The following is a 21161-nucleotide window of genomic DNA, read 5'->3' on the forward strand; positions in this document are numbered from 1 at the left end:
GCATCCATTTTAACAATTTGTTTGCAATTTTTTGCCCATTATGACATAAATATACTGTGCAAAACTCTAGCACAACAGCCAAACGCTCTATTTCTCAGTATAAACTGCATCTTAATTTTCTTTGTGGCAGTTTCCATGATATTTAGCAAAATCTACAAAGCTTGTTGCTTTTTGGTGACTTGGAACTTTCACTGATGGTCACAGCTTAAGACAGGCTAATCTTTATTTAAATACAAAATAAAGCCTTCTCTTCACAGAATTTAGAAAAGCACATGTTCTGCAGAGTCAAAACGTCAGCCATTGTCTCAGGACAAGGGGACAATAAATAAAAATGCTGTGCAGTCACACATGAAGAGGGACATCTGATCATCCTGGATTCAGTTCATTAAATAAATAATACCATGTAAGTTTAAGCTTTGCCATGAAGATAGTTTAACACAAAACAACTTTCAACTAATGCATCTCATTGTGCCATTTGGCATCTATGAAAATGCAGTTCATGCATCAGGATGGGGTGAACCAGTCGATACTGCAGACTAAAATCTGGCCTCCACTGAGGTGAATTAGTGTTTTTTTAGGTGGCACTTTTTTCAAAAAGACTGGTGCCTCACAAAGACACATTTTTATTAAGAAGACATGAAGTAAAAATGAAACTTAAGCAATTGTTTATTAAGTTAAGGTTAAGTAAATAATTAACCTTAACTTATACATACATATAAATAATTTTATATTAATCCTCGTGGAATATTTATACTGGTGGTCATGTGCTTCACTGAAAGTGCAAGAAATAGTCTTAACGTGGTGGAACCTATAAAAACAGCTGCTGCTACCTAAACTCACAGGAGGATGCATTTGCCTGGAGGCAACTGTGGTTGTGATTTGGTGCTATATGATATAAAGAAAACTGCGTTGAAACGAACTTCCAGCAACATCCGTGGAACACAGTGCAACTCCTATGGTCGACTGACACTATTTGCCATATTGCCTTCAACAGTTATACGATAAAAACATTTTACAGGCAGCAGTTTAAACAGCATATGTGAGGAGTAAAAATATATAAACAATATTTACAACAAACACATTCACCAATGAGGCGACGGCAAGAATGGCCTGGACATATCGACATATGGTTTAAACCCAATAATGGTCACTGGAATTTGGAAGTGATCATTAGAAATCCTGGTTGGCACTTTCTTTGGGACTTAAAAAGTGAAAATAAGAGGCGGTATTTAAGTTTTTCCTCATCTAAAGTCAGAGAAATCACACCCTGAGTCTGAAATTGTCTTGGAAGTAAAAAAAAAAACAATCTGACTTCTGCCTGTAGTTGTAAATCAAAATGATAAATTAAGCCTCTTCTAAACAATGGAAACTTGGACACACGGGTTGTTTTTGGACTCAAAAACATGTCTCATGTGCTGCTGAAGCCACACAAGCTGGCTTCAGTCAAACATTCCTTCATTCAGTCGTCTGTCAAAGAGCTTCACCAGCAGCAGCTTCTTTAAACCCATGATCAGTAAAGAAATGAGAACCAGAGGTTGCCATCTCAAGGATGGAGGACCTGTTGTACCCAGGAATCAACACGAACATATGTTCACTGAACACATTTTTCTTCTTCTTTGACATGTGGTTTCTATCAAATTGTACAGTAAATAAAAAAGAAATTTAGCAGGCTGTGTGCAGTCAGGTGTGCACAATTTAGTGTCACTGGGTTCATTACTTCCTAAAGGGTAAAAGGAGGAAACAGCAGGGGGTCAGACTGACTAACCATCAATGTATTATTGATGCAAAAGGAGGAACCGCAGCTAAACCCCCTCAGTGGGTGTACAACAGCAAAGAAGAGTCATTGACCCGTGTAAAAGTAAAGCGTATATCACCAATGTGCAGCACATCTCCACACATCAAATCAAATGGAAACTTGGACATTCCTGAGATTTCTTGGCATTTTCAATGCATGCTTGAGCTCTCACTGGGGCTGCAAATACGAACAGAAGTCCAAAACCCAGAAATATTTAGTTTACAAAAATGAAACCTTAGGATACTGGAGCCGAATACAACTTGACATTCTGGTTTTAGAATTGTTTTAGTTAAGGGAGCAGAGTAAACACTCATGCCACATTAATACTCAGTTATGTTAGACGTAAAAGTTTGAAATGGCAAAAACAAACAATTTTCTAGTTACAAATTAATATCAGATGCTTTTGGAATGGTTAAAGCCATTTAGAAACACACACGGAGCATTTTATATGTTTAGTTATCAGTATCTGAGCCTGCAGCTGACCCAGTTTCTAATGTGTATATATAAATATCTAAAAACAGACTTTAACTGCTCTGAAGCTTCTTGTGTTCATATTGTATAATGGAGGTTAAATCCATTCAACTGCTTTATTGCTGATACTTCTGATACAATATTTTGTGCATTTATTTGGATGCTCGTATTAAACATGGACAAGGTTACAAATAATGAGGTCTGTGTTTGTGGAAGTAATCTCTGTGAGCTTCACAGATTACCATTGTATGGTCTTTACCTTACAATATAAAACTCCTTGAGGTATTCAGACCGTGTTGCACATGTATCATCCTTTGCTAAGTGGTAGAAGATCAGCATAAATCTTCCTTACAATCAATAACTGAAAATGGAAAATGGATGTAGCTTACAGGTGTGACGCCACTGCGGAAGCACTATAAGCCGGGGTGGATGCAAAAGAAAATCTGTATATAAGAGAAATCACTAAATACTATCCTGGTGAATTTATGCTGGCAGTTAGAGTTAGATCATAAGTTTAAAGTCTTTAGCATATGAGGGTGCAGTGTCCCTCGGTTCTGCAATGAGATTTTCTTCATCCTAGTGTTTGATTTTTTGTACCTAAGACAACCTCAAGCCTCCAAAAAATGGGACATCAGTCCATATTTTGAGTTCAGAACTTGGAATTTCTTTCTGGGTACAGATAAGTGCTCAAAAAACAAACAAAAATATAGAAATTTAAGAAAAATAGTTCAAACAGAATGTTGTTTATGATTCTGAAAGACCTCATTTAAATGCTAATTTGTGTATGCTGTTTAATCTGCAGCATCAGTCCTGCCCCCAAAACACTCATGAATCATGTTTTAATTTCTAGGGCAGACAGCGATGCGAGCATGAGCGTGATTTTTTGAATAATGTAGGAACAAAGGTATGACGTAACATAAACAATTTCCCTCTGAGTGCTGCTAATTTATAGACATTTTAGCTGTGGCTGTGGGGGCGGGGAGGAGGGAGGCGAGGACGCGGATGGAAGAGAGGAGGAGGGGTGGATGGATGCAGGCATCCAAAGACAATCAGGAAGTGAGGAATAACTGTGGAGGAGGTGGATACTGAGCCTGTTTCCATGGTAACCTGCCAGTAGAGGGTGAAGGGGATGGGGATGGCATCGATGGGGGTTTGTGTGTTGATGTATATGAATGTAACATGGTGGTTCAGATGGCATTGACGGAAATAAAAAAAAAAGATCACAGCCTCCTTCTCATCCATTTTCATCCTCAAATCAATAAATTTAGCATTGATTTGTTTTAGGCAGTTTCATTTTCATGCGTGTTTTTTCTGGGCAAAGGTGAGCAATAACATTTCACTTTATTTGCTCTCACTTAATCTTATTAGTTATGAGGCCATTAGCCTTGTTAAGACAGCCAATACTAAAACACAAACAAGTTCACCAAGAAGAACGCCGGCTCTAAAATACAAAAATGAATGGACTGTGTATCCAACAGTGTTACACCTGCTGTGAGTACAGGAGGTCGGAAGGTGCTCTTGAAGATGAAAACTGATCACAACAAAGAAAACAAATGTTCTTCAGCTACTTGTAGACATACTTTGCGCAAAAGATCTATCACATGATGGCATTAATCAATCAACATAAAGGTAGAAACAGTTAACACGTCATGTTAGGACACAAAATATTTAAATTTGCTAAAAGTTACGCCATTTTAAAAGTGCTGAAACAAAAATGAGATAAAACAGTAAAATAAAGGCAAATGAAGGTTTTAATACTGACCTTTGCTTTGCATGAAGAATATTTTTCTCATACTGTCTAAAATGAGTGACATAATATGAGGAGGACACATAGCACTGTGAAAATCCGAGAACAGTATCTGTGGGAGAGAGTCTGTAACAGCAAACAAGGTGAGAGAAATGTTTTCATCTTTTGATGGGCCATTAAAGGCTTGTGATGTCTGATGCTTTTATTGTGAAAGGAGAAAGTGATAGCAGATGAAAAGGAGGAGGGAAGGACAAAAGGTGACAGGAAAGTAGAATCACAAGCAAAAGGTTCGTCATCATTTATTTCATCCTGTGAAAAGGATTGAATAACAATATAAGATTTCTAATAGATTTTCAATGTGAAACTGTGTCCAGCCTGTCAGATTAGCATTTTGCGACTGAGATGATGTTGTAGGCTCAAATAGATTAAATCCAACGGGTTAATGCTATATTTCGCACTTGATTTCATCGTCCTGATTACTCTTCCTGTAAGGGTAACTTTACATCAACAATGTTTGTTTTCTAACTTCACGTTAAGCCGAATAGATTTATTCAGTTATTATCAATATAAATTCAAATTACTTTTCAGAGAAACCATGAGAGACCATGTGGCAGGTCAGCCATGATTCTTTTATTGGTCTTATGGGGTTTGCGTAGCCACGGATCTTGTATTTGCACGTCAATAAGTATTTAGTGAACTATGAATTGAAGTCAGGGCATCATTCAGCTACATATACACTGTTTACTTCCCTTTGCTGTGATATAAAAAAAAAAAACCCATAATAGCCATCACTGACATGTTTTAGTAGTTCTAGATTTTCAGCTATAAGAAATGCTGTTACAGAATTTATTAGAATCATGTAGTTTTGAATTTTGCAGCCCTGATTGCTGGTTATTACTCGAAAACTAGCACACAAGTTTCCAGGTAATCATCACACTTCTTGTCATTTGAGTTAATAGATTATTAATCTGTAATAAGCTACAATACCAATATGCTATCAATATTTTAATATACTATGGGTAATTGGTTGTTACCTTGGTGTTTAACTGGTAATAGCTTGCTATTTTCATTTTATTAGCTTCTTGTTAACACTTTATTACCTCACTAGTACTACATTATTATCAAGTCATAAAAGAACACTTATATCTTAAATTAAAATCACATGTATTAAATGTTTCAAACCTAAATTAGATTATTGATTTGCTTAGTTATAAGTCTTCCAATGATATATAAGTGTTTATATGAATATATAATTACACAAACATGTTAGATATGATTCCGTGACACACACGCACACATGCACAGGTCTATAAATCTGAGTCTTATCAGCAGTCTGCCCTCAGTCCTCCTGCTCTTGATCTTTAATATTTAATGAAGAGAGGAGAGAGCTGCTTTATTAGGATGGTAGGAGCACATTTGGTTCAATAATTTATGCAGTTACAAGCAGATTATAACAAATGGAAACACAGAAAACAGAGAATGAGCTCTGCTGACGTTCATTTTGGAGTCCCGGTTTAGCTGTTACACCATGATGTGTTTTTGTGTAGTTTCTAAAAACGCTTCAGTTACAGTCAAATGAGCATTATTTTTGTTGACCTCGTTCTCTACTTATCTCGCCTCAGCAGTTACCAGACCTAATTTACCCGCTAATGCAGCAGAGTTAATTTTATCTCTTGTGAACTCCTTGATTTATTTTTTTTAGCTGGATGGAAGCAGCTTCACTGTTTATATCTAACTGATCAGACATCTGATCGCTGCATTGCTGCACAAAAATCCCAGCACTGAAAAGACCTGCTGGTGTGTTTTCAGACGTGGCCTTACTGTACTGAAAAGCATCATGGAGGTCAGTGATTATTGACTGAGCTGAGGCTGCCCTCTGCTGTAAGATGTCAGCAAAAACAGCTGCTTTAGCATGAAAGGACACAGCTCATTTTTACATGTAAAATACATCAGTATATCACATCAGGCTAAAATAAAATACCTGCAAAAAACCAAACAAACAAACAGTCTTCACATGAGTTAGAAAGTCCCTTTAAATTAATGGTTCTACAATGTCAGTGAAAACAAGTTTGATTTGACTGCAAATTTACAGTAGCACCAGCGCTCATGTAAAATATGACTTTGAATATATAAATGATTCTCCCAAGTTTCCTTCTGTTGTATAGACCGACAAAAAGGTGACTTTTGTGGCAGGAATCTAAGTTTGTCCTCTTTTTTGCCCATCTAATGTCCAAGACCACAGGACAGAAGAGACTGTGAGACAAGTCTGTGATCTAACTTCAAATGACAATTTGAACCAAAAGACCTGCTCCAACTGATTTTTAGTCCAGTTTTTGTTTACTGTGGCATAAATCAGCCTTTTCTCCTCGCGCTCAAGTCCTTTGTCTAGCCTTTTCTGGATTCCTTTTCCTATTTCTTAAGGACAGTTGTTTTTAGAGATACTGTTTATTTGCTGTAGGTGGTTTTTAGGCTCATAACTTCTTTTTTTGTGTAACATTTCCCCCCAAATTCCTCTTTTTAAAGACACACTGCAAAGATTTCTGGTAAGCACTTTTAAATGATCCTGAAGACCTTCAAAGGCATTTCTGTGTATTTGATTCACTTTGTTTTGGGATATATCAATGACTGTGACTTCTTTCAGTGAACTAAACACTCCCCTGTTGCAATGCAAATATTCTGCTTTTAGACCGATCCAAAGAAAGGATTGAACTGTTGTGCAAGCCTTCAAATGTGCTGTGATCTGGATCAGGAAGATTGTTGAATGAAAATCCTCTGCCCATGTGCCCTGACCTAACTAACCTGTTTAAGCATTTTCATGCAACCATTAAATAGCACAGTTAGTCTACCTCAGTTTGATTTGTATAATATGAAAAAAACATAATGTCACATTTAAAAACATGAGAACTTACATGTAAGCTTTAAATTTCCAGTTTATCAAACAGCATTGAGCAGTCCTTACCTTTAAATCTAACCTCTCTTCTTCCTCCACTTTAAACCCTGACTATGGACAATGTTTATTTTGCCTCTTCTATCTGTTTTTACGCACCATCCCGTGGTGATTAATACACAAGCATGATCAACTTTCACGTGTTCCAGTTCAGGCTCAAATCAGTTTGATGTTTGAAGGCTCGCAGTAAAATAATAACTCCCCTCAAATGTTAAACCAAAAGTACTCAAGTCACTTTACTCAGGTAAAGTACATATACCTGAAAATTCTACTTAAGTACAGTAACTAAGTATTTGTACTTTGTTACTTCCCACCTCTGCAGAAGTTCTTTATATCTAACACATTCTCGTTTATGATAGGTTTATGCTTACAAACCTGCAGGGAAACACAGATGGCAACCACCTGAAGGCCCATCGTCCACATCACCGTGTTCCTTAAAAAAAGAAGTTTAAATCTTTGTTCTAGGGTTAAAAAAATGATGTTGCCTGTCCAAAGTGAAAAGCTAAATTCTACAGAGGATTCTGTGGCTGGGTTTTTATCTGTGGGTGTTCACATGTGTTGGGTGTTACATCAGTCACTGCAGGATAAATATAATGCTGAACGGCATTCCCCTTTTTCTTTTGCAGAATCCAGGTTTACATGATGAGGGGAAATACCTTGCATGTTCTGCAGTCCTCTGCTGGTGTGTATATTTTCCTCCTGCTGGACTTTGCCTTTTGACTTGGCTCATGTGTCCTTTTCTGGTAGGAGGTCCCGTTCTGTTTGTTCCCCTTGGACTCTGGTTGTTGATTTGGACTTTTCTTGTGGATTTTCCAGATGTGCAACTTCATAAATGAACAAGATGTGCTTGTATGATCTCCCTTGTTTTTGGTTAAAAACACGTTAATTACAAATGAATCAAATGAACATTATTGTTGTTGTTGACTTCTTTCCCTACTTATTTTCCACAGCGGTTATCAGTTGAATGTATATGTTATATAATCACACCAGAGTGAATATTTAAAGCAACAAGCTGGAAGCAGCTTCAATGTTTATATCTAACTAATCAAACGTTTGACTGTTGCAATGGTGCAAGAAATCCCACCAGCGAAAAGACCTGCTGGTGTTGTTTTAGAGGTGACCATACTGTACTGAAAAGCTAGGAGGTTAATGACCAATTTGAGGCTGGCTCTGCTGTAAGATGCCAGTGAAACCAGCCGCCTTATCATAAAATTTCTGAACTTACTTGAAGGACACACAGCTCCTTTTGAGCTCTAAAACTCTACCTAAAGTAAAATACATGCAAGAAACAAATACTCTTGCAGTCTTTGTTGGGCTATAAAGTGCTTATAAGTGAGCCGGTATTACACTTTCAATGACAGCACGTTCGATTGATGTGCAAATTTACAGCTTCACCAACATGCATGCAAAATATGACGTAGATTTGAATAAACTGTAAATGATTCACCCAAGCAGATGTTGCAGTGCTACAACACACTGTGACTTTTGTGGCAGTAAGTCACATTATGTCTACATTTCTTTTAAAAAGTTTAAGTTTGTTCTATTTTTACTCGTCTTAAGTTACTGTGTCATTAATTGGAGAAGAGGAAACTGATTAAGACAACAGGGAGAGACAACATTGTAGTATGGGATGTACCTTTAAACTCCCCTTCATTTTCCTCAGGTGGTGTTTAGTTTCAGAAAAGAAATGTTTGGAAAAAGATGATTGTGCAAAAACTTTGAATATCGTCAGCCTCGTCATGTCCTTAAGTACATATTTAGTACTAACATGTTGGCTCTTGACTAATAAACAAAATATTTAAAGCAACTAATTAATGTTAAATATGTTTATCTCCATATTTGTAACTGGGATTAGTTTTGTAGTTTTAGTGGATGATGTTCAATGTGTACTTGCAGATATCTGTGTGATCGAGTCAGTCTGAAAAAGGTTTAATAGATCAGTCAAGTGCAATTAGTCTTTTCTCTCTTCCCTCAAATTTGTGCTTGTTTTTCTTTTCTTTTTTTCTTTTTAAAGGATTCACTTCATATCCCTTTAACCGTTCCCTGACCCCTATCAGATTTTGTATGGACTACTTAATTTGCCTCAACCTCTACATAGGGTGCTGTTGTGGATGAATCTGTTTAAAACCCCCTGAATTTCTGGCAGCTTCATATCAGCCTGAATCTACTGGAGAATGTTCATCCATCTGTTTGTCTCCTATATGGATCCTCTTCTTGTTTAAGTTAAGTAGAGCCTCTTCCAGCATCCACAGGGGTCCTGGACAGGACAACAAGTGATTGTTCTGGAGCTCCATCTGCTGTTGATATCATAGAATAACATGCATCGCTTTTGTGGAAGGTTTAGAAATGAGTACTTCAGAAGGAAAGCTCAGGTTGAGCAGTTTGCACACAAAGTTAGAGAAGTAAGGTTGACATGCTTTGGAAATGTGCCGACGAGGAATGGAGGATATGCTGGACGACGACTGGTGAAGATGGACCTCCAGGCAAAAGGCATGAAGACCATAGGGCGAGATGTTGGCAGGTGATCTGCTGCAGCGACCCCTAAAGGAAGAAGCTAAAAGAACAAGACTTAAAATTGCAGTACTGAGCTTGTCTGGACTTTTACTCAACAAAAAGTAAGTAACATGCCACAATATTATGTGGCCCCTTTATGGCCCCTGAACTTTTAAACATCCTGCATTCACCCCCAGCTTTTCATGAGAAGAGACCATAGCTTTAACTGGATTTTTTTTTATTACATCTGGGTTGGTTTCAAATTCAGTTCACATGCACAACTTTAATCAATGATACATGACACTGGTACACTCCTCCAGCGATTATTTCATCATGATTTTTCAGCTGAGAAATACATTTCTGCTCTTTTTTAGCTGCTTTCACTGCTGTGAGACCTTAGCAGAAAACTTTATCAGAGGAACATTATAGACACTAGCAGGAAATTCACATCTGAGCTCTTCAACAGGACTCAGCAGCGTCACGTTGGTCTCATTCAACCAAGTCAGGAAGCTCTTCAGATCAGCGTTGCAGTGGAATCGGTTCATCCGGAGGTCGAGGAAGCTCAGAGAGCGGAAAGTGGCAGGGTTAGGCGAGGCTATGAAGTTGTTGGAAAGGTAGAGTGCTTTTAGACTTGTTGGAAATGCGTCAGGCTGGATATATGTCAAGGCGTTGTACGAGAGGTCCATCTCGCTTACTGAAGTGAGGCCCTTGAAAACACCTTGAGGGAGCGACTGCAGCGCATTGAAACTCAAATTGAGACCAGCAACATGCCCAAAATTGTCAAACAGATTGAGACATTTACCCTGAGCCCAAACAGACTGCAGGGAGCTGCTGTGAAGATCAAGAACTGTGAGATTATTCAGACCGACTCGTCTGCTGAAGGAGCAACTCCTGATTCTGTTTCCTCCAAAAAAGAGATGCCTCAGCCGTTTTAAACTGGTCAAAATGGTGGAGACATCCTTCAAGTCTGTTAATCTGTTGTCCTGAAGGTCTAGATGCATGAGGTTACTGGCAAACTGAGAGATGCTGCTCACTGATGAGGGTGCCAACTTGTTGTCATTCAGTAAAAGAAAATCTAAACTTGGTAGAGGAGCAGGGAAGCCTAAATCTCTCAGAGAGTTTCCTGTTAGATATAATAATTTCAGGTTGGGAAGTCGACTAAATGACTGATAACCCAATGCACCAATGTGATTATGAGACAAATCTAATACCTGGAGGTTTGTCAGAGAAGCAAATGTGTAAGAATAGATTTCCCCAAGCAGGTTGTGTGACAGGTTGAGCACTTTTAAATGATCCTGAAGACCTTCAAAGGCATTTCTGTGTATTTGATTCACTTTGTTTTGGGATATATCAATGATTGTGACTTCTTTCAGTGAACTAAACACCCCCTGTTGCAATGCAAATATTCTGCTTTTAGACAGATCCAAAGAGAGGACTGAACTGTTGTGCAAGCCTTCAAATGTGCTGTGATCTGGATCAGGAAGATTGTTGAATGAAAATCCTCTGCCCATGTGCCCTGACATTTTCAGATGGGAGATTTTTGTCCCCTCGATGGCTTTGAAGAACTGCGTGCACTGGCCCACACCAAACCCGTTGCTTGACAAATCGAGTGTCTGAAAGGTCAGATCTCTGAAAGGATTCCCACATTTGTTCCAGTCAAACTTACCGCTGGACATCTCTCTCAGGTACACTGAGTTTAAGTTCAGAACTGTGAAGGTTTTTCCCTGAAAGGCAGCAAGATCAGACTCACAAATTTTATCAATTTTGTTCAGCTTGAGATTTAGGTCTTTCAAATGAGTCATGTTGACAAAGAAGGGAGAAGGCTGGAGTCTTTTTATGTCGTTACCAAAGAGGCTCAGAGTTTGTAGGGACAGCAGCGGTTCTAGATATTTGTCCCCAAGTATAGATTCTTTAAGTGAGCAGTAATCCAGGTTGAGAATCTGTAGACTTGCCAACCCATCAAAGGCCTGCTGCTCCAGCTGAAGCCCGACGTTAAAGTCGAGTGAAAGCCTCCTCAGATGTTTTTGTCTGCTGAAGGCGTGGTTCCTGATCACAAGCTGTGCATGCTGTCGTCCGAGGTCCAGCACCTGCAGCTCCTCGAGGCCTGACAGGGAGGTGGAGTTGATCTCACTGATGTGGTTCATCTCCAGGTACAAATGGGTGATGTCAGGAGGGAGAGGAGGAACCGAGCGGAGGTTCTGGAAACCACAGTATGCTACGGAGCCCTTTATGAGGCATGATGGGAAACAGCCCGGCACCTGGAAGTTGCATAGAAATATAGTCGAAGCAGTCAGTCATCAGAGTGAATCAGTCAGCTTCCACAAACACAGATACAGAAGCTCTTTCATACCACACATGAGTTATCATAATACATCTCTGTGTCACTTTGTTGTTTTTGAAATCCTTTATTTTACTTCTTCTTATTGTTTTGCTATTATTGTTATCATTGATGTTATTTTTTTTATCACTGTAATTATTCTGGATCTATAATAGTAGGATTTCTCAAAATTTTAAGTATTTATCAAGTATTTATTCTTTTTTGTAGTTGTTAAGGACTTTATGTTTGTTTTAATGGCAAAAATTAGACTCTAAATTGTATCATTCTCCTACTGTGAGAAATTTACCGCTAATATCTGAATAATTTCAGAGTCCTCTCAAAGATTTGAACTATATCAGAATACAGTGATAACACTGAGCACCACAGACAAAAGAAATAAATCAAGTGCAAATGAAAGCTGACGAGCAGAAGCAACCCCAAAACAAACTATTCTTTTTAAAACATATAAATCATTTTTGACCTCTCTCAGTTAGAGTATGTTTCCCTCCACACATTCAGAGCTGCTTTGTATATAATTTACATCTCACACACTATATAAAAATTCACATGTATGATAAGTTTACATTACTAACCTGCAGGAAAACACAGATGGCAACCGCCTGAAGTCCCACCGTCCACATCATCCTGTTCCTTAAAGAAATCCTCTTTGAATCTTCGGTCTTCGATGAAAAAAAAACCCCGATGCGGCCTGTCGAAAGCAAAAATCTGAATTCTGCAGAAGACTTTACCGCAGCGTTTTTATCTGTGAGTGTTTGCGTGACATGTGCTGGGAGGTACATCGACCCCACAGCGTAACCATGACGCTGAAAGGGATTTCCTATTTTCTTCTGCAAAGTCCAGCTTTACAACATGAAGGGAAGTACCTTGTTTACGTCCTGGGGCTAGTACAGTACACCAGGTTGCACAACTGGTCCAAAAACATATGTTGCAGCTTTTTAATTATGCAAGTTACCATCAGCCTTCATGATATTATCTAAAGGTTTATGTTTGAAGACCATGGTTCTGGTTTTGATTACACTGTTGTTTGGTGACTCTGAGTGTTTGTGATGCTGTTGGGATCTGGGATCCTGTTTTGCTTTTGTGATGTTTCCAGTCTGTGTTTACTGTGTTTGCTCCTGTCTCCATGTTTACGATTTGTCTTTTGGTCATTTCCTGCTCTTGTTTTGGATTTTCCTTCCGTTCTGCCTGAAAGCCTTTGTCATTTTTCCCAACTACACGTCCTTCAGTCCTCTTAGCTCCTTTCCTTATGTCTTATTCCTTCAGATGCCCCCGGAAGACGTGAGGAAGGAGATTCAAGCATAAAGGAATCAAGGGAGCAGGCCAGAATGAGGCATCATCACTGTGAAGCGATGTCGGTTAAATATAATGCTTCATAAATTGTTTTCTCTTATTAAAAAAACGTTTTTAATGACTTCATGTGTAACAGTGGGTATGACATTGTCTTACAGTTTGAATATTCCTCTTTTACACACTGAAGGTAAGAACCCTTCTGTAAAGGATACACCTGTGCGTCCTAGATTATACATCCTCTGGATGTTTTCTAGGATCTGAAAATCCTACAACAAATCACAGTGAGTTTGATTTCTAGGTCACAGGCAGGAGGAAGGAGGACAAAGGAGACAAGGTAGCACAAATTAGAGAAATGGGAAAAGCCTAAAGTTGCATCTTTGTTTTGCTTTTTTTTTGTTGGGTTTCCTTTATGCTCATTTCTGTATTTATTCATTCTTCCTTTTGGACTTTGCTTTTTGACCTGGCTCCCATGTTCTTTTTTCTGGCTGGGATTTCTGTTTGCTCCCCTTGAATTCTGCTTTGGATTTTTCTCAGTGATTCTCAGGATGTGAAATCATGTTACAGCCTTTAAAAAGCTTTCAACTGTAGGCACTAATAGACATATTAGTGTGCCTGAACAGCATTGTAGATATTTTTGTAGCCAAATAGTCTGCAATTGGCATGGTTTAGCATTACAGTATATAGACAATCAATAGTTATTTGTTATTAGCTTGTTGTAGATGCATTTACCTTTAAAAGGCCTTTTTTGACAGTATCCTTTTCATATTTCATTGATTACTTTAACATGACATCATGCTGTGGCTTTGCTCTGAACTCTTAAAGCTTTTTACTGCCTGTAACCTTTTTTTTTTAAATGTTTTATTCTTTTACTTTTTCTTGTTGTTATTATAATTAATGTTATTATTGACATGTTTGCTATTCAACTATTGTGACATTAAATAAATAAAAACTTTTATTTAGAGTTTATTAGTGTTCTTGTTTCTACTTCTCTTGTCCATGTTTTCAGATATCTGTATAACTTCTTATGTCTTATGTCTGTTTTGCACATTTTGGCCTCATTTTTATTTTTTATTTTCAACTGAGCTTTTTTTTTTTTTGTCCTATTGTACTCTATTTAAGCTATGCTGCTGTTAGGTGTGTTCAGTCTTTTTGCCTGCTACAACATATTTATCTCTGAACTTCTGGAATTAATCTCTCCCACCACATTTAGATATTGATGTGATAGCTTTTTAATAGCCTGTAGATATGAATAACTCAGTTCATCTGCAGGTGTTGATGTTAGATGTGAAATTCTCTTATGTGCTGAACATATTTGGACACATCTGGATGTACCTGTAACAGGAAACTGTTTTAGTCACGTTTGTTCTTATTTTTTTCTTTCCTGTTATGCAATCAATTTGTACATTATGTCACTGAGTTACTCTCTTTCCTCTCACAGTTTCCCAACAGCACTCTTGCTCTTTCACGCATCAATCCTTTTCTGGTTTCTTTGTCACGTGTTGATTAATCCTTTTGGTACTCACCTAGGGAAGTTCGGCACAGAGGTGTACTGTATGTCTCAAAGTGATGAGTAAGCCATCTGAAACTGCTTAACAAGTCAGTTTGCACTCTAAAGTAAAGAGTCAAATAATGATTTCCAATATTTTAGCTGCATAATCAGTGAAGAGGTGTTTATAATGCAACAGCTCTCAGTGTGGGAAGGAGAGGTGTTTACTGGAGTGTGCGTAATTACTTAATCAGAAAGACAAGTAGCTGTCATAATACGATCAAATTTTAATTTTCATTGTAAGCTCATCTACTCTAATGAAACACTCCAGTGTAGATAAGTGTGTGTGTGTGTGTGTGTGTGTGGTGTGATCACACAGTGCTGTTGAATTTCACAACCTTGGGAGAGTAAAGGTTGCGTGAAAGGAAGAGACACAGAGGTGGCCCGGCATTGTGCCAGTAATGCTACAGCAGTAATTAACACACAGAAGCTGACGATCAAGGTCACAACAATCCATGATAACAATATTGTAAGGCTGCAGTGCCGTGTCAGTCATTATTTTCAGTACTAAAAAGTTGCCTGGACATTTCAAGTATTCTTCCTGGACATACTGAATATCTTTATTCCAATGGCTTTATCTAATCAGCTGTGGAAAACCAAAAAAATGAACAAATCTGAGTTAAATTTCACAGCAGATTTGGAAACTAGCAAATATTCACCTTAATTAATTGCATTTTTCCTTTTAAAAATAGACTTATGATACTTAAGACAAAAAACAATGCTGAACGCTAAAAAACCTGAAACATGACATAATTTCCAGAAAATTAAAAACATTTTCAAATTGGAGTGTTTATCAAACAATTTGGATTTTTTTCTTTTAAGAAATTAAATAAATTTTTTTATATATGTGTTTTAATTGGTATCATTTTTGCTACATCTGGCATTTTTCATCAATTTATTTGGGTTTTTCTTGAAAAAAAATCCCACTAATGATGTAGAGGTCTCACAAAAAACTTATGTATCAGATACATATATTATAAATGTGATATTACATTAGCTACACTGTAATCTTTACAGTGCAGCTTTATGCAAGTAATGAGTGCAGATGGAGAGTTAATCTTAGACTTTGTAATGCTCAAAGAACATGGTGTCACTGTTTGTGAAGAGTACTATGATACAGGTGGTAATGCATTTTGTGCCATAAGCTCTGGATCTTGTTCCTTGCTTGAGTCACTGGAGTTTGTAGGCTCAGCTTTAGCATCACTTTAGTACAAACATTAATTTAAAATATTCTCAAAGGTAATTTTCCTCCTTATCCTCAAATTTCATTCAAGCAGCTGCAGTGGTGTATGGTTGCAATGCAAAGCTGCTGGAGTGCAGACTCCCACTACAGAGGCTTCCAGGTAACTGCCAGGAATGGATGCATTAAGTGCTGTACCATTGTAGTGGTAGAGAATGTAAACGATGGACTACCTTCTGGGTCTGAAAAGCTAGCATGGGAGCTCCTTAAACATGCAGTTCCTTTAGTGACTCCTGTGGTTGGCAAAATGACTTCTGGCCCTCACCTTTGACCTCATCAACACTTTCCTGATGACTTCATGGGATCGTCACACATTTCAGGTCCTACCTAATAAAACATTGAGCTCATTTGGTAAATTATGGTCATTCCAAGAGTCAGCAAGGAGGGTAATCCAGGATATGCTCATTTGCTATTTGTAAATCACAAATCGACAGCCAGTGAGTGAGCAGTTGCACACTAGGTCATCACGTCTGGTTTCAAAACGCCAAGATGGCAATAGTGAAAATGCTCATTGCTTATAACATGACTGCAAAAAATAAATGGGTGGACAACCAGTAATCTGGACTTCTTTTGTTCATGTTGTTTGTTTTTTAGTTTAGCCCTGCTATAGGGAAGTTGTATTAGACAAAGAACTATTGTAGTGGAGTCAAACAGAGACTTAAAAACAATACACACTGTCCACTTGGGACATTGTGTAGGCTTCTGACCTGTCCTTTTTGATCTTTGATATTATCTTTGTGTGTCTTTCTCTGTTAAAGGAAACTCTTCAAACAATCAGCTTTTAACCTACTGGCGCAGGGTCATTGCTGTCAGGCTACATGCTGGATGTTTCCCTTCTGTGTAGCCAAAATGACAGAATAATGGACACGAACGCAGTACACAGCACTACCATTGATATTTGGGGCTGGTTTATCCTAGTGGTCAATCACAGTATGGCAATGACACAAATGTCATGTGACCCAAAAAGCATTATCCCTGTAGACTATCATTATAAAACAACATCTGTAAAAACAGCTGCTTGCAGCCCATGAGAGTCATATTTGAAAAACCAAGTAAAAAAAAAAAAGTGGCTTTTATTTGTGTGATGTCATCATAATATAAAGTTTATGGGCCCGGTAAGAGTGTGAATGGGCCCGGGGGAGGAAGTGCAATAATCAGCAAGCTGCACCTGGAAAGCTTCTCTGGTTCATGCACATGGATGTACTGAGGAAAAATGGAAACTGTGCACAAAGTTATTAAGGAAACTCCTCTAAATTCTTCTTTTTTTTTAAGCAAGAGAACTGTTGGCATGATGTTCTTTTCAAGAAATGCTGTACTAGTTTCATACCGTACCAGATGTAACAGGACTCAAACCTTCCAAAAAGTTCAACTGTTGTTACAGTCCACAAAATGTTTTGTTTTGTTTCGTTAGCAAATGTGAGACGAGCCTTTGTGTTCTCTTTGGTCAGCAGCGGTTTGCATCTTGGAACGCTCCCATGGATGCGATGTTTGCCCAGTATTTTTCTTATTGTTGAATCTGACCTTAACTGAGGCAAAAGAGGCCTGCAGTTCTTTAGATGTTCTGGGTTGTATTTTGACCTTCTGTATGAGTCGTCGACACATTCTTGAACTCCTGGGAAGATTTACACCTGTTCCAAGTTTTCTCATTTGCGGATAATGGCTTTCACTGTAATTTTCTGGAGTAACCATTTCCAGACTGATAGATGTCAAACACTGGTAGCACTATATAATAATGACACACTATTAAATATTGTTAAGGTATTAATTTAATTCATCGGTCATACATAGTCATCCTTAATATGGCATTTATAAATGCAAATATATTATTATGACTATGATCATATTTTTCGCTTTGCATGGTGGGACATATCTCTATTTATAAATGACATACTAAGAAGGAGTACTGATAGATAAATGATCAATTAAGCACTTGCTAATACCTTACAAATGCTCAACTGTTGTAAAGACTCACCTTTCAGCACACTCACTCACTTCACACTTAACACTGTGACATTATTATATAGTGCTAACAGACTTTATTTCTCAGCTGTTTCCATATATCTATGGTGCATTGGGTTTTTAAAAAAATATCTTTTAGCCTTGGCTAGTAGGCTAAAAGATATTTAAAAAAAAAAAACTCAATGCACCATACAAAAAAAAATTACAAAACCCCAAAATTTGGTTAATTAAATCATGATTTAACAGGGGGAGTGAAGGGGAAGAGAATGGTTTTACAAATAGGGCCAGGTGGGTTTAGATAAATTTTTTTTAAATAAAATTGAATTATAATTTAAAAATTACGTTTTGTAATTATTTGAATTATTTTTGTCTAATATAAAAATTGTTTGATGATCTGACACGTTTAAGCCTGAAAAATATGCAAAAATGTAGGAAAGTGGCAAATACTTTCACAGCACTGTAGCACTAAGACAGTTAGTATTTTTAGTTAGAGATGGGAAATGATAAGGTTCTTTTGGGGGGCTGGGAACCCAAACGCTAACTTTGTCCTGGGACCCCTATGCAGCTCAGTCGGCATTCCTTTTATTCTTGAAGTACATGTCCTTTTATTGAGCGAGTAAAGTCGGACGAACTGTACTACTGACTGTGAAGTGAGCTCGTTTTGTGTCAGTGGCAGCTCTGAGCCGAGGGGAGGGGGCAGGACTGACTGAGAGGAGTGACTTTCTTTCAAAAATAGTTCACTTCTTCATCACAGCAGCAGCAACCGGTGCAGCAGCAGAGGCAGCAGCAGCGGGTATGAAACATGGCTCGTCACGGAAATAAGTAACGGGACCGAGGGACGCTGTTATTTAAACCGAGGAGGACGCCAGAAAGTACCGCGAAAAAAGAAAGAAAGAAACCGAGATACATCTAAAGTCGGAGCCACACGTTTCAGTGTTGATGTTGGTGTTTGGACGCGAATACCTGCCGAAAATAATCCCGGTGAGTGCAGCTCGTCTCTCAGAGGATGTTAAAGGCTTATAACGTGATGCTGGAGCAGTAGTTTCACGATTTATCCGCATTAACAACGACTTTCGGTGTGAAATGTACCAGAGTTAGTCAGTGAGAGGTCTGAGGAACACATTCATTCGGTGGAACAAGGTGAACAGGGAGTTAAAACTTTCCTGCAACATGGCCGCTCAGATGTCACTCAGCTTCCCAGAAGTAGGCAGAACTAAAAATGAGCTTTCACTCGACCCTATTTAAACGTAAATACGAGTCCAGAAAGTCTTTAATAAACCTGTTTAAAGAAAGGTTAGACTCAAACGAGAGTCCAAAGCGGTGTCCGTCCCTGTCCGGAGTGTTAGACCTAAGTCCTGCCCACTTTTTAAATCAAAACTTTAGTCCTCTCATATGGGAGGAACGTTACTCCATTCAAAAAACTGTCAATTTTACGTTTCTTGGATGATTGCCAAACACATAAACTTTCTAAAGCAAAATTTAATACTTTTTTTGACATTATAAAGAGTCATTATAAAATTCGGCCCACACCTGGGGTGTAATTAAAGCATACATATATATTATATATGTGTGCCTATGTACAGTTATGGTCAATACGCTGAATGCAAACAGATGTAGTTGGCTGATAATGCTTTGGTTTTTCATAATCAATCATGTGACCGGTTAGGTGAGAGGAAATGTTTTAATAACTCGAAACCACTGATAAGCCATTTCATGTGACATGTGCGGGTCAAACGAAATGATTTATGACACCACAGCCTGCCAAAAGATGCTACTGGAGATAACCAAAGCATTTAGGGGGAGTCTAGCAGAGCATGACAGCACCCAAGCCATCCATATCCAGCTCTCAAGTGTGCTCAGCTGGGTCTCCTTCTGCAGTAGCACATATTAAAGTTAAACTCAAAGTCGATTACATTCCTGCACTTCTCTTTGCTGCAGTGAGGAAAATATCACAAAATTTAATTGATAAAGTCTCAAATTCTACATTTAGAAGTGTGAAGTAGCCCTCCGAATTGACCCTGAAATACCAAATTGCAGTCTGGCTTCATTGGGATGGTGAAACAAAAATATACTGTGAAAGGTTTATGTTTAAATCCCCTATAAATGGTGTATATATACAAGCATATGTCCAATCCTGCTTATAAGTGTAGTCAGCCCCTAAAAGGCCAGAATCCTAATTTTCATTCTCAGTTAATCTAATGCATTTTTCTTCAGTCCATTCAAAAAAATAAAAAATTCACTTTACTGTTATTTAGAGCCCAGCGTGGCATCTTCAGCAGTTAAAATCCTCAAAAATGTTCGCGTTACTGTTACGTTTAACAAGAAGGGCGTCAAATCTGCACACCTGAGACACTACAACCAAATAATGTGTGTCCTTTTTACCTGAATCATGATTGAAAAAGTTAAATCAGTGTCAAAATTGATGCATATTATGATACTTAACTTTCTCAGGTATTACTTACTTGGCTGATAATGAGATTATTACAGAGTGTCAGTGTTTCTCTGTCCTTCTCAAACCAAACTGAATTGGCATTCAAACTTCAGGTAGAAAATAAAGTCTTTATTTTTTTAATAATATCTAAACAGTCAGGTTCATAGCAATCAGAGTAGCTGTGACTAAACACAGGAAACTGTAGGAAAAGTAGACTTCTTAAGACTTTTCCTCCCCGTGGAGGAAGTTGAAAGGAGATGGAAGGCAGTGAAAATAGAACGATTGCAGTAACTGATTATTTGTGTCTCACACTATCCCCCGAAGGCACATTTTCCTTGGTAGATACATATTATGCACTTTAATTGAGCAGTGGGCGATTTGTTTACACCTTTAGTGGAACATAATGAAAGGGGAAGCAAAAATTAGCCATTCCTTTTTTCCAGGCATCCAGTCAAAACCCTGCATACGATAACCAGGCATTTAAAAAGTAGCGACTGTTTTACCTGATTTACCTGCAGAGATTCTGTGTCTTTGCACCATCTCTCACTTCGTTACGTTTCATCTCAGAGTCTCCTCGTGGAAAGCTTTCATTGTCTTCTGATCTGCAGCAGTGTTACTGTCTCCTCTGTGGGTGGGAAGATAATAGAGGTGAGGTTGAAACCTATGATTACCCACCTCTGCTTTGTATAATTTCTCAGGAATTAAATTACAGTGAAATGGAAGCATTCTGCATTTTGCATGTTGGAGCAGCTGCTCACAGGGATTTCTGACTGTTTACTCTCAGGCATGCTTGATGCTTCTGAGTTTGATGGCTTGCAGCAGTGCAGTAAAATGCAGTGTAATGACAGGCTTGTTTTCAGTGCAGAATTACAAGTTTAGGAGTAAATTTGTATAAGAGCTTGTT

At 38.1% G+C, this 21161-nt stretch overlaps 2 protein-coding genes across 5 annotated transcripts in view; one reads left to right on the top strand and one right to left on the bottom strand.

Moving 5' to 3' along the window:
* Positions 1 to 9535: 9535 nt before the first annotated feature.
* LOC120724727 (toll-like receptor 5) lies at positions 9536 to 13146 on the bottom strand. The gene is made up of 2 exons (XM_040017071.1): positions 12364 to 13146; positions 9536 to 11711 (listed from the first exon to the last, which is right to left on the bottom strand). The coding sequence occupies exons 1-2, from the start codon at positions 12568 to 12570 to the stop codon at positions 9834 to 9836; spliced, it is 2085 nt and encodes a 694-aa protein (XP_039873005.1). The 5' UTR covers positions 12571 to 13146; the 3' UTR covers positions 9536 to 9833.
* Positions 13147 to 18517: 5371 nt separating this feature from the next.
* Positions 18518 to 21161, top strand: part of dtnba (dystrobrevin, beta a) — a 43346-nt gene continuing 40702 nt past the window's right edge. The window contains exon 1 of one of the 4 annotated variants that reach the window (XM_040017031.1): positions 18518 to 18807. The gene's annotated coding sequence lies outside the window, so the exon portion shown is untranslated. The remainder of the gene's footprint in view (positions 18808 to 21161) is intronic. The other 3 variants (XM_040017034.1, XM_040017028.1, XM_040017035.1) reach the window with 3 other exon arrangements.

This window comes from Simochromis diagramma, unplaced genomic scaffold (assembly GCF_900408965.1).
Source record: "Simochromis diagramma unplaced genomic scaffold, fSimDia1.1 OVJJ01000802.1, whole genome shotgun sequence".
NCBI classification, from domain to species: domain Eukaryota; kingdom Metazoa; phylum Chordata; class Actinopteri; order Cichliformes; family Cichlidae; genus Simochromis; species Simochromis diagramma.